The sequence below is a fragment of the Rutilus rutilus genome (assembly GCF_951802725.1).
Source record: "Rutilus rutilus genome assembly, chromosome: 18".
Lineage (NCBI taxonomy): Eukaryota > Metazoa > Chordata > Actinopteri > Cypriniformes > Leuciscidae > Rutilus > Rutilus rutilus.
In genome coordinates this window covers 30,063,288-30,083,099 of record NC_140231.1, presented here as the reverse complement: position 1 = coordinate 30,083,099, position 19,812 = coordinate 30,063,288, and the positions used below count along the sequence as shown (strand labels likewise).

General features: G+C 36.8%; 1 protein-coding gene and 2 long non-coding RNA genes across 3 annotated transcripts; 1 reads left to right on the top strand and 2 right to left on the bottom strand.

Annotated features, from left to right (window-relative positions):
- Positions 1 to 3,073: 3,073 nt before the first annotated feature.
- Positions 3,074 to 4,930, bottom strand: LOC311276643. Its single transcript, XR_014625106.1, has 2 exons — positions 4,127 to 4,930; positions 3,074 to 3,314 (listed from the first exon to the last, which is right to left on the bottom strand). It is a non-coding gene; the product is annotated as an uncharacterized lncRNA (long non-coding RNA).
- Positions 4,931 to 12,613: 7,683 nt separating this feature from the next.
- LOC311276596 (urokinase plasminogen activator surface receptor-like) lies at positions 12,614 to 13,880 on the top strand (the record flags this gene model as incomplete). The annotated part of the gene is made up of 5 exons (XM_084386376.1): positions 12,614 to 12,678; positions 12,764 to 12,880; positions 13,144 to 13,275; positions 13,455 to 13,562; positions 13,693 to 13,880. The coding sequence occupies exons 1-5, from the start codon at positions 12,630 to 12,632 to the stop codon at positions 13,878 to 13,880; spliced, it is 594 nt and encodes a 197-aa protein (XP_084242502.1). The 5' UTR covers positions 12,614 to 12,629.
- Positions 13,461 to 15,526, bottom strand: LOC311276597. The gene is made up of 3 exons (XR_014625090.1): positions 15,365 to 15,526; positions 13,669 to 14,400; positions 13,461 to 13,570 (listed from the first exon to the last, which is right to left on the bottom strand). It is a non-coding gene; the product is annotated as an uncharacterized lncRNA (long non-coding RNA).
- Between the last annotated feature and the right edge of the window lie 4,286 nt (positions 15,527 to 19,812).

The following is a 19,812-nucleotide window of genomic DNA, read 5'->3' as shown; positions in this document are numbered from 1 at the left end:
AAAAGGTTATGCCATTTTATTTTATATATTTAAAACAAAATATTTTATTATAGCCTACATGTTGCCTACATTCTCTTCACTGTATATACATATGACACAACCCTGTCTCTTTTTGCTAAATGTTCGTTTTAATGATCAATATTATAATGTTTTTATTCATCATATTTTTAAAATGAAAACAAAGAGTCAGGGTTGTGCTTTATATTTCGTGTTGTTGTAAATATGCAGTTAAGATAATCAATTGCGTTGCCTGAACCACATTTGTGTGGCCATTATGTTAAAGTTTTATTTAAATGAAAATGAAAAGAGGCAAAGGTGGTTTATAACATATTTTGTATAGCCTATAAAGAGATAACCGGAGTAGCCAGAGCGAGCTGCATGAGTGACACTATCAAGTACGCTGCTGTTCCATTTCAGAATTATCGGACTTGTGTCCTCCCGTCCTCGGGAGTTCGTTCTCCTGAGTCGAACTTGTCAGTCCGAACTACCAAGGACTCAAGTCCGAACTTTGCGTACTTGGTATTGAGAAACGGCTAATGGCTGCGTCCGAAACCGCGTACTCAATGAGTAGGTACTTATTTTCAATGAGTACTTACTTAACGAGCGCTAAAAGAGTAGGTACTTTATAGCCAAATCTCGTTGAGTATGAATGCAAACCGGACATCTGCCATGTTGACGTTATCATGTGACCTACGACGCATTATCACATGCGCAACAACTTAAAAGATTTGAACGACACGTTTAATTCATCTATCTGTAAATATTGATATTGATTAAACTTGCTCATTTTGAAGAAACTGCTGCCCATTTATTTTGTGAATACATTTGGGTTGATTAAAGTTCTTATATTTAACCCTACTAATGTGACCCACCGTTTTATCCTTACAATATTATTTATTTTTATTACGAAATCCCAAAATGGTCATCTCTTGAATGTTGTTAATTTCTTTATTTTATATCCAAACATTTTTATCCACAAGCAAAAGTGGCTAACTGCTTTATGTTTTCCTCTTTTTCTTGTTGAATTTAACTCTCGTTTCATCCCTCAGGCCTAGGCCTATAAATATTATTTTTTTTAAATGCATTTTTAAATGTATTATAATGAATTATTTAAGAAAAAATATTTTAAAATATTCAACCTTGTACTAGGTTATTTTTTCCTGTGTAAAAAATCTCATATTATGTATGCAAACCCATGATATATATATATATATATATATATATATATATATATATATATATATATATATATACAGTGAGGAAAATAAGTATTTGAACACCCTGCTATTTTGCAAGTTCTCCCACTTGGAAATCATGGAGGGGTCTGAAATTGTCATCGTAGGTGCATGTCCACTGTGAGAGACATAATCTAAAAAAAAAAATCCAGAAATCACAATATATGATTTTTTTAACTATTTATCTGTATGATACAGCTGCAAATAAGTATTTGAACACCTGTCTATCAGCTAGAATTCTGACCCTCAAAGACCTGTTAGTCTGCCTTTAAAATGTCCACCTCCACTCCATTTATTATCCTAAATTAGATGCACCTGTTTGAGGTCGTTAGCTGCATAAAGACACCTGTCCACCCCATACAATCAGTAAGAATCCAACTACTAACATGGCCAAGACCAAAGAGCTGTCCAAAGACACTAGAGACAAAATTGTATACCTCCACAAGGCTGGAAAGGGCTACGGGGAAATTGCCAAGCAGCTTGGTGAAAAAAGGTCCACTGTTGGAGCAATCATTAGAAAATGGAAGAAGCTAAACATGACTGTCAATCTCCCTCGGACTGGGGCTCCATGCAAGATCTCACCTCGTGGGGTCTCAATGATCCTAAGAAAGGTGAGAAATCAGCCCAGAACTACACGGGAGGAGCTGGTCAATGACCTGAAAAGAGCTGGGACCACCGTTTCCAAGGTTACTGTTGGTAATACACTAAGACGTCATGGTTTGAAATCATGCATGGCACGGAAGGTTCCCCTGCCTAAACCAGCACATGTCAAGGCCCGTCTTAAGTTTGCCAATGACCATTTGGATGATTCAGAGGAGTCATGGGAGAAAGTCATGTGGTCAGATGAGACCAAAATAGAACTTTTTGGTCATAATTCCACTAAACGTGTTTGGAGGAAGAAGAATGATGAGTACCATCCCAAGAACACCATCCCTACTGTGAAGCATGGGGGTGGTAGCATCATGCTTTGGGGGTGTTTTTCTGCACATGGGACAGGGCGACTGCACTGTATTAAGGAGAGGATGACCGGGGCCATGTATTGCGAGATTTTGGGGAACAACCTCCTTCCCTCAGTTAGAGCATTGAAGATGGGTCGAGGCTGGGTCTTCCAACATGACAATGACCCGAAGCACACAGCCAGGATAACCAAGGAGTGGCTCTGTAAGAAGCATATCAAGGTTCTGGCGTGTCCTAGCCAGTCTCCAGACCTAAACCCAATAGAGAATCTTTGGAGGGAGCTCAAACTCTGTGTTTCTCAGCGACAGCCCAGAAACCTGACTGATCTAGAGAAGATCTGTGTGGAGGAGTGGGCCAAAATCACTCCTGCAGTGTGTGCAAACCTGGTGAAAAACTACAGGAAACGTTTGACCTCTGTAATTGCAAACAAAGGCTACTGTACCAAATATTAACATTGATTTTCTCAGGTGTTCAAATACTTATTTGCAGCAGTATCATACAAATAAATAGTTAAAAAATCATACATTGTGATTTCTGGATTTTTTTTTTGGATTATGTCTCTCACAGTGGACATGCACCTACGATGACAATTTCAGACCCCTCCATGATTTCTAAGTGGGAGAACTTGCAAAATAGCAGGGTGTTCAAATACTTATTTTCCTCACTGTATATATATATATATATACACACCTCATAACATCAGTAACTCAACAGCCCTACCTAGAACGGGTTTCCTCAGCGTTTGTAATGTCTGCACAAAGGGCAGCTGTGCAAAGATTTGCCTTTGGAGAAAACTGTTGATTTTATACTCAAAAAAAATTTAAGTATCATTAATATTAAAAAAATATGAAAGTCACCATCACACAATAAACAAATGCATATACAAGTCAACACATGAAACAAAGCTTTATTCAAACTACAATCATGTATGTAGGCTGAAGGCGCTGAGGTTGTTGCGTGTTGTGTTGTGCTTCACAATCTGAGGCAATAAGGGCAGGTGGAGTGATGGAGGGTCTCGTAAGGGCTGGTGGAGTGATGGAGGGACTCATGGCACCATCTCCAGGATTCAGCTCTGGGCTCCTCATCCTCAGCACTCACACCAGCCTGCTGACATTTCAGATTCTACAAAATGCACAAACATAACACAAAAGCAGTCATTTTAACCACACAATGTCATATGATTTCAGTATTGTTTAGAAGACAAAACCACTTTTTTTTCACAAACGCCGCCATCATCTTCCCTTGCAGGTCCTGCTCCACCACAAAAGCTGTGCAGCTAATGCACAGAAATCAAGAATCAGAAAAGTGCTGTAATAGCTCTGTTTGAAATTACAATAATTAGTTATTGTTATTAATTTCTGTGGTATACTCACTCAAAGCCTTTGCTGGCAGCATTCAGCTTCATGAGCCACTCTCCACCGGATAAAAACACATCTGTTCATCTGTCCCTGTAACATCCAGAAAAGATTCACGTTACCTCTGTGATTTATGAGCTTGTTTTAACTTTTTATCCAACATAAATGTTCCTCAATTTATCAACAGTACTAATGGACAAATAAAATAGATAACTTATGTTACTTTATAGATTTGTTCTACATAATAGCACACATTCATCACTCAGATGTCTATTTCATGTTGTGATGTGCTCTTCTGCAATACTTACTGAAGATTTTCCTGTCAGAAGTAAATAGACATTTAAAATAAGCGTCTTTAGGATGTATATGGTTTATGTAAATCCACTTTAGAGACGTAACTTACGTGTCCTTACTGGAGCTCGCCTGTTAGCTAACGTTATACATAATAAAACGTGTTTTTACAGCAAAATCACAACTATACTACACTGTGTAACGTCTTTACACCTTCAACAATTCAACAGTTTACTCTACAGTAGTTCAACACATGCAATTTTAACACAAGGACCCGTGTTTACTCACATTTGAAAGCACCCGCGTCGCTGATCTCTGCGATGTTTGATAATGACGTATCCTCTCGCGTGGCCTCCTGGGATAGAAAAGTATTCATCTTCGAGCTCTTCAAAATCTGGGTTGAAGCAGTAAGCCATACGGGAACTTCTCGCCTACTCTTTTATGAGTACTGAGGTTTCGGACATACTACTCCGTTCACGTACTGTTTTCCCCTACTATATAGTAGGAAAGTAGGAATATTCGGACGCACTGTTTAGTATATGTACGCCCGAATCTCGCGATAAGTAGTCACTCTGGTAATTCTCGCCTACTCTTTTATGGATACTAAGGATTCGGACATACTTATTCCCTCGCCTACTGCTTTTTCCATACTATATAGTAGGGAAGTATGCGGTTTCGGACGCAGCCAGTGGGTGCTTCTCAATTCTTATTTGTGCATCCTCGTTTCCTCTCCTCGCTTCCTTTCCTCGCGTCTCAGCTCCGCCCCCTGTAGGATGCGAGGAAAGGCTGCAAGGAAAAGACGCGAGGACGGAGGGATCGAATGAAAGCTTTTTTTATACATTGGAATCCTTGATGACTCGAGCGTCACTTCATCGCGTCATCAGCAGCGCTCAGAGGATCTGCCCTCATGTTGTTGAAATTTGTTTATTTAAGAAATTCATAATAAATAATAATAAAGAAAGATACCCTGTTGAAATATGTGAGGTGTGTGGTTTATATAAACTGCAAAAGTAAAGTATAAATCAAAATTATTGTGGCCGATGTGAAGGGGGAGGAGAATTTATACGTGCGTCACGTTTTAGTCGATAAAACTCTTCCGCATAGGATGCACCTGTGTATCCTCGCTCATGACTCCTCTTAGTCGGGGAGCCAAAGTCTCAAAAGCTCAATAAAATGGGTTGAACCTGACATGGTCTGTTATACTTTTTATTTGTGTTTTTTCTGTTAACTTTGACCCTAAGAACCAATAATTGGAGGGTCTGCTCTGCCGGAAATATCGCGAAAAAAAATTGTGGCCATTTTAGTGTATGCACCCTTTATTTTTTATCAGAAAAATGTGAAAAATGACTTTTTCCCTCAAATCCTCAGTGGGTTTGGTAGGCTGTCAATAAATGCACTCCAGATACAAAGAACACATTTGCTGACAACATCCACTGAAAAAATAACTCTTAAAACACATTTCTACATGATTTTGCATCAATTTAATGCAAAAAATTAGGCGTTTTCTCACTTTTTTCCAATATTTTCATCTTTACTTCATTGGCAATCAACTATTCCCCCAAGTTATGACATCAGTCAATATGTCATTCTTTTCACCAAACAGTATACTCACTCCACAGAAAAAAATCATAAAAATCCAACCAAAATCAATGGATCTGTCATGATTTCACTAATAGTTGATCAGCAGGCTCAGAACCTCAATAGAATTGTAGGCTACTCTCAAAATTCCGAAAGACATGTAGTCCATGAGCCAGGGGGGTTGATCGGTATCATCGGGGGAAAAAATGCTATCATTGTTATTTGGCAAGGTATACACCCCTAGTATTAGAAAAATCACTATAGCAGTGCAGGGGTGGTAGCGAAATCACTTTTTTCAGCTCATGAAGTTACTAACCCCCAAAGATAAATTCCGTTTTTGAAATCTAGTGTATATCTGGTTTAGGCTCATGCTAGGGATATTGTCAATATTCTATAATATGGTGCTTGGTATCGCTGGAAAGGGGACCTTTTAGGCTTTCATTTAAGCCCAGTACTGAATCTGTCTGACAAACACAGAGGTCACATGACTTCTTTAAACCAGAAATAACACACATTTTTTCACAATTTCCGCCTAAACTAAAAATCCGCCTAAAATCGCTGTGCCATGAAAGAACACCACGGACACAAAACTCAACAACTTCAATACTCAAGGCACTCTGATGACTCAGAAAATGTATAATATACCCATACTATTTATTTGTGAGAGCCTTAAATTAGACTTGTGCAGCCAGCACAAGTCTTCAAAATAGAATAGAGCCAATAGAATGGACAAATAGAATACCCTAGTCCAGGGCCAAATGTTGTAATAAAAACACTTGTAATTGGTGTAACAAAATGTTTCTATCATGTATTTTGATATTCACCCACTTTCAGTTAGAATGTCAGAATGTAGCTCATGCACTGAATGTTGATGGATTTTGACAAGGTTTTGTCAGTTTTGTGAAAAGATTGTTGGAATCAATCGCTGTAAAAATCTGTTATTGTCTATCCATTCTAAAAGTGCATCTATCCATTCTAAAAGTGCATCTATCCATTCTAAAAGTCCATCTATCCATCATAAAAGTGCATCTGTCCATTATAAAAGTCCATCTATCCATTCTAAAAGTGCATCTATCCATTCTAAAAGTGCATCTATCCATTCTAAAAGTCCATCTATCCATTCTAAAAGTGCATCTATCCATTCTAAAAGTGCATCTATCCATTATAAAAGTCCATCTATCCATTCTAAAAGTGCATCTATCCATTCTAAAAGTCCATCTATCCATCATAAAAGTGCATCTATCCATTCTAAAAGTGCATCTATCCATTCTAAAAGTGCATCTATCCATTATAAAAGTCCATCTATCCATCATAAAAGTGCATCTGTCCATTATAAAAGTCCATCTCTCCATCATAAAAGTCCATCTCTCCATCATAAAAGTCCATCTATCCATTATAAAAGTGCATCTCTCCATCATACAAGTCCATCTATCCATTATAAAAGTGCATCTCTCCATCATAAAAGTCCATCTCTCCATTATAAAAGTGCATCTCTCCATCATAAAAGTCCATCTCTCCATTATAAAAGTGCATCTCTCCATTATAAAAGTCCATCTCTCCATCATAAAAGTCCATCTATCCATTCTAAAAGTCCATCTCTCCATCATAAAAGTCCATCTCTCCATCATAAAAGTCCATCTCTCCATTATAAAAGTCCATCTCTCCATCATAAAAGTCCATCTATCCATTCTAAAAGTGCATCTGTCCATTCTAAAAGTGCATCTCTCCATCATAAAAGTCCATCTATCCATTCTAAAAGTGCATCTGTCCATTCTAAAAGTGCATCTCTTCATCATAAAAGTGCATCTCTTCATCATAAAAGTGCATGTCTTCATGTTCATTTTATGAAGTATACTTAAGTAATTTTCAAGTATATTTTTAAGTATACTTTATGTAGTAAGTATACTAATATCAATGTGTACTTGTAGTAAAATTGTGTACTATTTCAATACTGCTTGGGACTAAATTGGCTCACTTTTCGTATTTTTAGTATTTGTAAGAGTAGTAAACTAAGTACACAACTAGGTTTCTCATTTGTAATGCATCTGTACTACAAGTGAACTTATAAGTATACTAGTTTACTGTTTTAATACAAGTAGTAAATTTTTTAGTTTATGAAAGTACACACTGATGTGTACTCTCAGTAAACTACTAGTTTCGTAGTTTATACTGCAAGTGTACTTGTAAGTTTTCTTTAAGTAAACATAACATTATACTTTGCACTTAACATGTAACATTATTATTTTTGCACTTGAAAAATACCTTTAACTGTACTATAAATTTAAAAACATGTTATTAGCTTCATGCATCCTTTTTTAATCTTAACACTTGAATGTCAGTAAGTTTCATAAAGAAAGAAAACATTTTAAACAAAAAAGTAGAATTAGAGTAAATTGATTTACACGACCAGTGGACTAGCCTACAAAAGAGTTAACACAACTACAAGACAAGTATACAGTACTTTGAATTCTTAATTATTCTTTTAAGCAGGGTTCACCAATCTCGGTCCTGGAGGGCCGCTGTTCTGAGGACAGCGGCCCTCCAGGACCGAGATTGGTGAACCCTGCTTTTAAGTATATCTGGATCAAAAGATTGAGTTCAAGTACAGGCCAAATATACCCGGGCCCGTATTCATAAAGAATTTTAATGCAAAGAGGCGCTCCTAGTGACAAAATTCTAAGAAAATTCTTAGAAATGTGGCCGTTTACTCTTAAAATTAAAGAAAAAAATCCCAGTAAAGAAAAAAGTAATTCAGAAAGCATCTTAACCCTTAAAAGAGGTCTTAAGGTCAAAATTGTTAGGAGCACGGACGAGGACTTTTAAGAGGCTGAAGACTTTCTTCAGCAGAGGAGAACATGGCAGAAAGAAGAAGGAGAAGAAATCTGTTGCAGACAATGGATGACAGTGAGTTAATAAGACGCTATAGATTAGATATAGCAGGGATCATGTTTGTGACTGATCTTAGAGACGCGCTAACGTCTCCGACACAGCGCAGAAATGCAATAGTGCCAGAAATGAAAGTAATCACTACATTACGATATTTGGCAACTGGGAAAATGCAACAATGCAGCAGTGTGTAATGTACACAGTCGCATGTAATTTCAAAGTGAAGGCTTAGAATAGACAAATCACAATTTTTTTCCTTCTTGGACTACCAGCCAATCACAGTCTTCAAAAGATTGTGTCATACATAGCAACAGGGTCAGCCCCGCCTCCTCACTAAGATGAAAGTTTTTGTCTTTTCCTTGCTCAGAGTTGTTCTCAGATTGGCCCCGAATCGCTCTTAAGCTAAGACTCCTACGTAAAAGTTTTTAAAGGAAAACTCCGGTCAAATTTAACATTGAGCTTATTTTTTTGTAAATTTGGAGTGCTGTTAATACAGAGAAAAACGACAAAAATCGGTGTTGCCTACACCATTTTATCCACTTTTTAAAATTTGCACCCTGTTGACTTCAATGGGGCAAGTTTTAAACCTGCTTTTAGCCTCTTAACATCCTTGATGTGTCATTACAAGTGCACAGCCAATGTGAGTGATTCCTTCAGAGTGAACGCGGGTCAATCTGACTGCAGTAGATGTGAAAGATATGGATAAAAATGATAATAATTCAGCCAGCGCTCACATGGCTGTGCACTTGTAATGACACACCAAGGATGTTAAGAGGCTAAAAGCAGGTTTAAATATTGCCCCATTGAAGTCAACAGGGTGCAAATTTTGTCGTTGTTCTCTGTATTGACAGCACTCCAAATTGACAAAAAAATGAGCTCAATGTTAAAATTGACCGGAGTTCTCCTCTAAGCAAAATTAAGAGTTTTCTGAGAGGATTCTTAGAATCTTTATGAATACGGGCCCTGGACTTTTCTCTCAGTATACATCAAGTACACTGAAGTGTAATTTTAAGTATATTTCTGAGAAGTACATAAAATGTAGACTGAAAGTATACTTTCTTATTTTAAGTTTAAAAGAAGTATATTTAGTGTGAAAAACACCAAGCTTACATTAGCTACTGCTACTATTCCCCACCAATTCACAAGCACAAGAGAAAAAGTATTTTGTACTTACATTGAATACCCCTGGAACTCAATGGATGTTGATTGAAGATGGTATAGTTATAGTGTTGTTATAACCAGTCAACTGAACCAACAATCTTTTCACAAAACTGACAAAACCTTGTCAAAATCCATCAACATTCAGTGCATGAGCTACATTCTGACATTCTAACTGAAAGTGGGTGAATATCAAAATACATGATAGAAACATTTTGTTACACCAATTACAAGTGTTTTTATTACAACATTTGGCCCTGGACTAGGGTATTCTATTTGTCCATTCTATTGGCTCTATTCTATTTTGAAGGCTTGTGCTGGCTGCACAAGTCTAATTTAAGGCTCTCACAAATAAATAGTATGGGTATATTATACATTTTCTGAGTCATCAGAGTGCCTTGAGTATTGAAGTTGTTGAGTTTTGTGTCCGTGGTGTTCTTTCATGGCACAGCGATTTTAGGCGGATTTTTAGTTTAGGCGGAAATTGTGAAAAAATGTGTGTTATTTCTGGTTTAAAGAAGTCATGTGACCTCTGTGTTTGTCAGACAGATTCAGTACTGGGCTTAAATGAAAGCCTAAAAGGTCCCCTTTCCAGCGATACCAAGCACCATATTATAGAATATTGACAATATCCCTAGCATGAGCCTAAACCAGATATACACCAGATTTCAAAAACGGAATTTATCTTTGGGGGTTAGTAACTTCATGAGCTGAAAAAAGTGATTTCGCTACCACCCCTGCACTGCTATAGTGATTTTTCTAATACTAGGGGTGTATACCTTGCCAAATAACAATGATAGCATTTTTTCCCCCGATGATACCGATCAACCCCCCTGGCTCATGGACTACATGTCTTTCGGAATTTTGAGAGTAGCCTACAATTCTATTGAGGTTCTGAGCCTGCTGATCAACTATTAGTGAAATCATGACAGATCCATTGATTTTGGTTGGATTTTTATGATTTTTTTCTGTGGAGTGAGTATACTGTTTGGTGAAAAGAATGACATATTGACTGATGTCATAACTTGGGGGAATAGTTGATTGCCAATGAAGTAAAGATGAAAATATTGGAAAAAAGTGAGAAAACGCCTAATTTTTTGCATTAAATTGATGCAAAATCATGTAGAAATGTGTTTTAAGAGTTATTTTTTCAGTGGATGTTGTCAGCAAATGTGTTCTTTGTATCTGGAGTGCATTTATTGACAGCCTACCAAACCCACTGAGGATTTGAGGGAAAAAGTCATTTTTCACATTTTTCTGATAAAAAATAAAGGGTGCATACACTAAAATGGCCACAATTTTTTTTCGCGATATTTCCGGCAGAGCAGACCCTCCAATTATTGGTTCTTAGGGTCAAAGTTAACAGAAAAAACACAAATAAAAAGTATAACAGACCATGTCAGGTTCAACCCATTTTTGAGACTTTGGCTCCCCGACTATCTGGAAGCCTCCTCACTCCTCGATCTCGACTCCTCGCGGTGCAATTAGAGAAATGAGATGTCCTTCAAGATGGCTGAGCTCGATCGGTTTCCGGGTCATAGGATGGAGGACGGAGGAGAGAGGAGACGAGGAGGGATATTGAGAAGCACCCAGAGCCATATAGAGAGATATCCATAGATATCATATATAAAGGCTAGATGTCTCGTGCGCACTGCTGGCCAATGGAGGTCGACGTCCGCACGTGGCGGCCATCTTGCGACAGTGTACTCGCTCACTACTTCAATGGTGCATGTACTTTTAAATAACCATAACTTGCTCATTTTTCTACCGATTTTCAAACGGTTTGGTTTGTTATAAACGTCAGAGATGTAGTTATGACACTGCATACATACACTGCATACATATGAAAAATTATAACATACATTTTCAAGCATTCGGAATTATAGCCACGTTAATAACGTTTGTAAGAAACCAAACCGTTTGTAAATCCGTCAAGATTTCAGCGAGATAAGAGGATTTGTGTGCGTGCTGATCATTCACCTTAATGCACAGAGCACTGTCACAAGATGGCCGAACGATGATGCCGGAAGTGACTGCGCCATAAGACATCTAGCGTTTATATATCTATGGAGATATCTATATGGCTCTGTTTGGAGAGTGCGCGAGTTACGTCAGTCAGCCTCAGATCGCAAATGGACGCTGGCGGTGCGTGACGCACTTGTTTTCTTCTCACTCTTCCCAGATAATATTGTGTATAACGTGGGAAGAGGTTGGCGCAACGGATATTATTTTGATCAGTTGTCCCATATGTTTCCAGGGTCAATAAATCAGTCGTTTCGAAGCCATCCTGCTGTCTGGAATTCTTTATGTACAGAAATGGATCTGCTACACATGCAATGACAAAAGGTTGATTGAGACCATCAGATCTAACATGTAATACATATTTAAAAGGTTGCAAATTTATGGAGGTTATCACAATTAAAATACAAAACTTCATTTAAAAAACAACAACAACGATTTACTTTAAACATTTGCCTCAGACCATCTTCTTTTTGCAGCTCTAACAATTTATTAGGTCTCAATGAAAATTTTTAATTTGACTTTTGTCACTACAGTACGTATTTGCATGTTGCATGTCACTATTCCCAGTGTTCTAGATCATTAAAGGCTGTTTTTGTGTTTCATATGTCTCAAGTCTGATTGTTGATTTCAGAGGAAATCAAACTTATGGTCCTGTTTGATCAGGACGTTTAATGTCATATGATCAAATACTACTTAGCCTACTGTAACTGCAGCTATTAAAATCCTTCAGTGTTTAAACTGGTTTCTCAATAACTTTCCATCCTCCTCCCCAAATGGTCACAAATCCCTAAAGCATATGTAAACTAAATTATATATGATTTTCTTTCTTCTGCAGAACACAAGAAGACCTTTTACTTTCTTCTAGAACATGTCTATGTTCTACTGAGGAAAAAAGTCATACAGGTTTTGAATGACATGAGGGCGAGTGAATGATCTTTGGGTGAATATGAAGGTTGGTTTAGGTAGACCTGCAAAGTGCTTGTAATTTCCTTATCTAACTTTCATTTATTGTTAAGTGGCAAGTAAATTGTGTAGTCTTAAGTTTCTGCTTCTCTACTTTCATTTTCTCATGAAAATCCTCCCCTTTTGATAAGCTATAAAATGGCACTGAAACAGACACATTATTTTACTCTCCTCCTGATCGAATATGGATCTGCAAATCTCAGTTTTTCTCCTGTTCATTATCTTCACTGCAGGTACGAAGACAAATAGTGTTTGTGATGTTACTGGGTACAAATACAGATAATTGATGTCTCTTTCCTTCTTTTTCTTTAACTAAAGGACACTCTCTCAGCTGTTATGAGTGCACGAGTCTGATAGGTTTTTGTGCCAATCAGAAGTTAAAAACATGTCCCAGTGGATCTTCTAAGTGCATGAGTTTAACAGTGATACCACAAGGTAAGACCAGCATGACAGATCGAGTGGTGTAATGTAACTTCTCATATAACTGTGACTCGTTTTCTTGGCAGAATTTACTAAATCAATCACAGAATATTCTGTTTATTTCTGCTGTTTAATTATTTCTATCCGATTGTTTTGTTAACAATGGCAATTGTATTATTAAAAACATTTGAAATAAGAAAACTGATCAATTTTTAACATTTATAATTTTTCCATCAAAATAACATGTACTGGTCTTTTCTGTATAATTCATATTTTAGATCAATTTAGTTTCAAAACGAAGGTTAAAGATTGTGCTGTTGACTGTCAAAGTGGATCCATTAACTTCGGCATTTCAAAGTTGTCTTCTTCCTGCTGTGACACAGACCAGTGTAACGCTCAAGATGCTCCAGGTATTGTGCTTTCCTGACCTTGTGCAAATGACTATCTTCTTTAAAGTCAACATTAATTTTTCTTCCAAAGGACATTCAATCAGGAAATAAAATACAGGGTGTGGCTCATCTGCTGTGAACTGATTGAATGGAGCAGCTTGTTACATTATATTATACTAGTACATGTTTTCCTCCTGTAGATCCCTCTAACATCCCCAATGGAAGGAAATGTTACTATTGTGATGCACAGACCTGCTTAAACACAGTGAGCTGTTCAGGGACTGAAGATCGGTGTGTTAATGCAACAGGTGAGGATCTGGAAAAGGACGAAGATTGTTGTTATTTTTGTTTCTCCACCATTTATTTTAAATATTTGATACAAATCACATACAGCAACTGCCAGCTTAGACTAACCTTTGTTTTCTTTCTTTTCATCAGTGACTGTTGGAAGCCTGTCAGCTGTTGTAAAAGGCTGTGCAACTACATCTATTTGTGACGCCACATTTATTCCTGATGTTCAGGGCGTCTCATGTTGTGAGGGGAACCTGTGTAACGGGGCTCAGAGTGTCACCCAGAGCTTCCTGTTCCTCTGCTGTTCTCTGCTCTCCTACTTCATGATGTACTGAATACAGCAGATCTTCACATTCTACAATCAGACACTCTTTACTGAATATAATAACTTAATAATAACTTTTTTTTTTTTTTCTGTACTAGACTGTGTTCAGATGTGATAAACTGAATTTATACAGGAAATGTATGTATTCATCACCTTGTTTCAGGGTTCATTTTTAAATCTTCATGATGTATAAAGTCCAAAAGAAAGTGCAATATTTTTTTCTTAAATAAAAAAGTACTAAATCATCATCAGATCCAGAAAAAACTAGTATGATCATCATTTAATTATTAAAAAAGAAACATTTTCACCTGTTTTGTTTTGCGTTTGTCCCACAAACTATGTTTGGGACTGCCTGGATCTGAATCGTGATTAAATTAGTAAATAAGTGAACCCCTCCGGGTGCCTGTCCGAGCACAGTTTAACATAAGGATATGAGACAGGTATGCCAGTTTAGATTATGTATTGATAAAGGATAAGCTGCAGAGGAACAGGTATTTCAGGTATCAATTAAAGGCAGTAGAGACATTAGTCTGAAAAACAAGAAATACAATAAAGGCTAATGAATAACAAAAATAGCTGGGCATATATGTACGCTCTGTTTTTCATGGCAACCGTGTGTTGTACTTAGCAGTGGTCTGTTATCAAGAATTATTACATAGCTTGGTTGAATTCTAATGTAGAATGCGGTCTGTTATTTCTTGATAACAGACCGCTGCTAAGTATAACACACGGTTGCCATGAAAAACAGAGCGTTGCTATGGACGCAGGATTCTAACCGTCGAGACGGAACAGACTATTTTCTTTAGAGGAAGCAATACAATCGTTTTTAAATCAATAAACTCCTTTTTAAATTAATATTTTGTGTGAAATTATTGATTTATTTGGTAGGTAGCCATGTAATAAGCAGGATAACGTAGAGCGAGGCGGTTGTTATAGCGAATACAACCCCTTCAGGCTGATTCAAGACCCCTGTCGGGGTTGTATTCGCTATAACAACTGCCTCGCTCTACATTATCCCTTACATAACAGACCGCACTCTACATTAGAATTCAACCAAGCCATGTAATAAACATCCATTGACATAAAGGCAGCCAAAGCATTCTAAATCCTCATCAGTAACATTTCACCATAGAATAGGCTATACAATCCAATAAAGGAAAATAAGGTGTCACATTAATGTTATACATTATAGACCATAATCATCTACATGATAAACATCACTCTCTATATGGATAACGCAGCACATCAGATTGTAATCGCTCGTTTGGTATAAACAACTCAAAATATCAAAATCACATCACAAAGGAATCATCGAAAACCAAACCAGTGATATACATCTCAATAAAGAAGAAATAATCACATATGGAACAGCGTCATTAAGCTAGACTAACAGAACAAACAGTTGCGGGCATGTCCGGACATGCGTGTGTGACGCAGTTATAAATAACTCAATATCGATCTCTATAAACACAAACATAAGGCAAACAGGCTTACTTGTCTAACAATGTCTAACACCTCAATGTAACTTTTGCAGAAAATATCACAGATAAATAGGAATAAATGTCCTTTCAACCATCGACGCAACATATCAGTTCATAGGCAACGGCACAGCAGCATCACTCAAAATGGAGCTCAGTCAAGATGATGCACGAAATCAATGTCAGAATAAAAGTCGTCTCTTAAAGGAGCCTTTACAACAAACTAAATTGACACTTAATGCAAAAAAATAATAAAAAAATGCTGAATACTTTTTGCTCAATAATATTTGTTTTAAGAGCAATACATCATGTAACCGTAATACATCATGCAATGAAGGTCTTGATCCAGATTTCACGATTCAATTCAGATTCACAAGGTCTTGTTTTTATTCTGAATCTCCACTCGCTTCGCTTCGATATTGGGGTCATTCCACGAAATTGGTGCCTTTTGTGTCCCTGAGAAATAATCAGACGTAGAATTACTATAACAACAAATAAATTTGTGATTTAAAAACATAATAGTACTATGTATTATTTCCTCAATATTACATTAAATTAAAGTCATTTATACATTATTTTAAATAATTAAAATTGCATTTATGCTGATAAGGGTAAGGTTTTTGGCCTGTCCCTCCCTGTGATTGTTCTTTTTCAGCAGGACTTTTAATTTGCAAATTGAAGGCAAAATTATACATAAATCACATTTTCATATTGTTCTAAGTATAGTGTCACTGTTAAGCAATGTTTTGGCATAAATATACATTATTTTAAATAAAATATAAACCATTTTATCGGTGTCCCCTGATTTCGTGTCATGCCTGTTACCCTCACCAAAACCCCCTTGTAAAATAATGGTACATTCCTGTGACATCACTTTCAGGAAGTTATATCATCTCTCAATCATTATTCCAACAGTTAAAACACAAGTTTGTTTCTCTCTCTCTTCTATAATACTCTATTTTAATGATTTATTAGGTATAACTAAGGTGGGGACACCATGCAATGTCAAAACTGTTATTGATTTTTAAAGTATAAATTTAAACAATTATTTATTTAACTTAATGTAATCAATATCTACAAGTAATATCCTTTCAAAGTGTACAACATGTGCTTTTGTGGCCTTGCCCTAATAGCTAGCAATTAGCAAATTAGCTTGAATTTGTCAAACCTGTTACTGTCAGGCCTGTTACTTTTGTATAGTAACGGGTATAGTAACAGCTTTGACATGTGGGGTAACAGGGATGACATAGATTAGGTGTCACCTTAGTCACACTGTTTTTAAAGTTTATCTGTGTAAATTGCTAACATTTTTAAAGGTCATCCTGGGTGTTTTATTGAGCTAATGCCTATATCATTCAGAGTTGGTATTGCTGGTGCATCTGCATCTGGTTACCTTATTGCCTTTTGGTAAAATGTTGGCTCCTTTTATGTGTTGGTTGTTGTTGTTGTTTGGTTTTAATACTTCCAGTTGGTTTTAACATGTTAATAACCAGGAAAAGATGATTAGTCTCAATAAAACAATTTTTTTCCATATCTCATTGTCAATTCATCCATGTAATTGTGATTACAAACAATAGCAGTAAGGTGACTGCAGACCCTCGCCCCAATCTTGTAATGTTCAAGAAAGTGAAACCAAATGTTAGCATCTGTTTTCAGATGATCATAGAAAGACCAAGATCTGATTATCTTCCTTGCCTAATAATTGAACCAGATCAGTATATTTTAAGTTCTGTGAGGGGACATACTCACACAGACAAACAGATGGACGCATGGGTCTAATTACAATACCCTTAAATCTTTAGATCTTCACTAATACAACTATGTCAAGTAATACAATTTAAAAAGGTAAAACTTTACAAAATGATGTAAACAAATATGTGCAGTGTACGCTAAAGAATGTGTGTCCTGTCATCCCTGTTACTCTGGTCAGTCCTGTTACTATGATGTCAATCCTGTTACTGTCATTAATTTCATAAAAAAATCTAAAAATTATATTTGAAATGGCCTTCCAAGATTTTCCATTGTAACCCTGTCTATATTGTATTTTTGACAAAGCCCTTCTTTTAATATCTCTCTTGTAAAAATATATATTTTTCTTAATTGACATGTGGTCACCCTCCAAAATTTGTTTGTTCTTGGTCATCTGAATGACAAATATAAGATTGAAAAAAAAAATCTAAATTTTGAAACAATTCCAGTGAAAAGAGGGACTAAAATACTGCTCATATATGTGAAAACTATAACATATTTTTAATTAAAACTATAGTATATAGTAACGCATGTGTCTGTAACAGGCATGACAAAAATATCAAAACATGAGGTAGATAAATAGTCATAAAATAAAAAATTACATAGCCTGAGATGGCACAATACGATTTCTTGTTATTTTATGCTGTCTTCATTTAATGGATATTTATAAAAAATAGTTTAAACTTATTTTATATTTTAATTTTTCAAAGTTGAAAAGGCACTGATTTCGTGGAATGACCCATTGATTAATTTGGAAATATTTCAGGTATAACGTTACGTCAATTATTCTTAAAGAAAAAATTCTCAACTAATGCTGTGAACATGTCAGTGTAAATTGGTACACTATCAAATTTATTAACAATAAATAAAGAACAGTTGAATATAATAATTAAAATAATTAATATATACTGTATAACATATTTTGCGATACCCTCTTGAGTTCTTTTTTTCTAGATGACAAGCTACTGAACGACTTTACTGAAGTAAATTTAACGTTCACACAAGCAATTACTGAAGTCTTTCCATGACTGATACATGACTAGGCAATTACACAAGAGATTATGTATTTCAGTAAGTTGTAGCAACTGTATATTCTAACACACCTTCTGATGTCCATTCATGTTTATTCTGTGCCATATAAACCGTAAAAGGGAGAGTTGAAGATTTGAGTTCTATTTGAGAAGGGTCTGGCTGCAGACTGTGGGCGACTGGAGCTCTCAAACAGGAAATATGTCACCTCCACTTGAATTAATAAAGGAGGGGCAAGATGGCGTCACTGTGAGCTCTTTGAATTTTAACTCAGGTCATTTTACCTCAACAGCTGTCGTAACGTGCAATGGATCATTTCTCAACCATAAGCCGTCTCCAAAGGCATTTCAGAGAATTTGGCAGTACATCCACCGGCCTCACAACCGCAGACCACGTGTAAGCACACCAGCCCAGGACCTCCACATCCAGCATCTTCACCTCCAAGATCGTCTGAGATCAGCCATCCGGACAGCTGTGTCTTTGCTGTAACAATTATGGTCACTTGCAGTTCAAGTGTGTTGTCAAAATTGTTTTTTTTCTTTTCTCAAAAACAATTCAATTAACTGTGGAAATTATTCTTCATTATTTTACTGTGGTTGATTTGTACATGTTATTTTGCTTTAACTACAAAATTCTGATTAAGTAATTATTTTTGTTCATATTTTGAATTTTACTAACTAATTTGTTACAGGATGGTCACTTGCAGTTAATGTGTGTTGTCAAAATAGTTTAAGATTATTATTTTTTTTTTACATAAAAACAATTAAAACTGTTAAATTGTGGAAATTATTCTTCATTATTTTACTGTGGTTGATTTGTAAACGTTATTTTCATTTAAATACAAAATTCTGAAATAACTTTTACTATAATATAATATTATTATATTAAAGTCATAAAACGTAAAATCTTAGTACACCGCTTCGATGTTTTGAGTGAAGATTAGGTCAGGTGACGTATATATGCACTCCGGCGCAGTGGAGGTGACGTATATATGCGCTCCGGCGCAGTGGAGGTGACGTATATATGCGCTCCGGAGCAGTGGAGGTGACGTATGCGTTCGGGCGCAGTGGAGGTGACGTATATATGCGCTCCGGAGCAGTGGAGGTGACGTATATATGCGTTCGGGCGCAGTGGAGGTGACGTATATATGCGCTCCGGAGCAGTGGAGGTGACGTATATATGCGTTCGGGCGCAGTGGAGGTGACGTATATATGCGCTCCGGAGCAGTTGAGGTGACGTATATATGCACTCCAGCGCAGAGGAGGTGACGTGTATTTGCACTCGGGCGCTGTGGAGGTGACGTATATATGCACTCCGGCGCAGTGGAGGTGACGTGTATTTGCACTCGGGCGCTGTGGAGGTGACGTATATATGCACTCCAGCACAGAGGAGGTGACGTGTATTTGCACTCGGGCGCTGTGGAGGTGACGTATATATGCACTCCGGCGCAGTGGAGGTTATATATTTCCACTCTTGAGTGGAGCTTCACTCGCCCTGTAAGTCTGCAGCCAGTGTCACTACTCGATCCGTACTGTAGCCTACTGTCATGATTTGTATTGTATGTGCGAAAAAAACGTATAGATATCGTATCTACTTGGATTCTTTTGCATTTTTTGTACAAGTTCAATAATTTCTCTTACAAGGAGAAATTCCTGACAAGCAGAGCGTCGAAAAGTGAAAAGTATG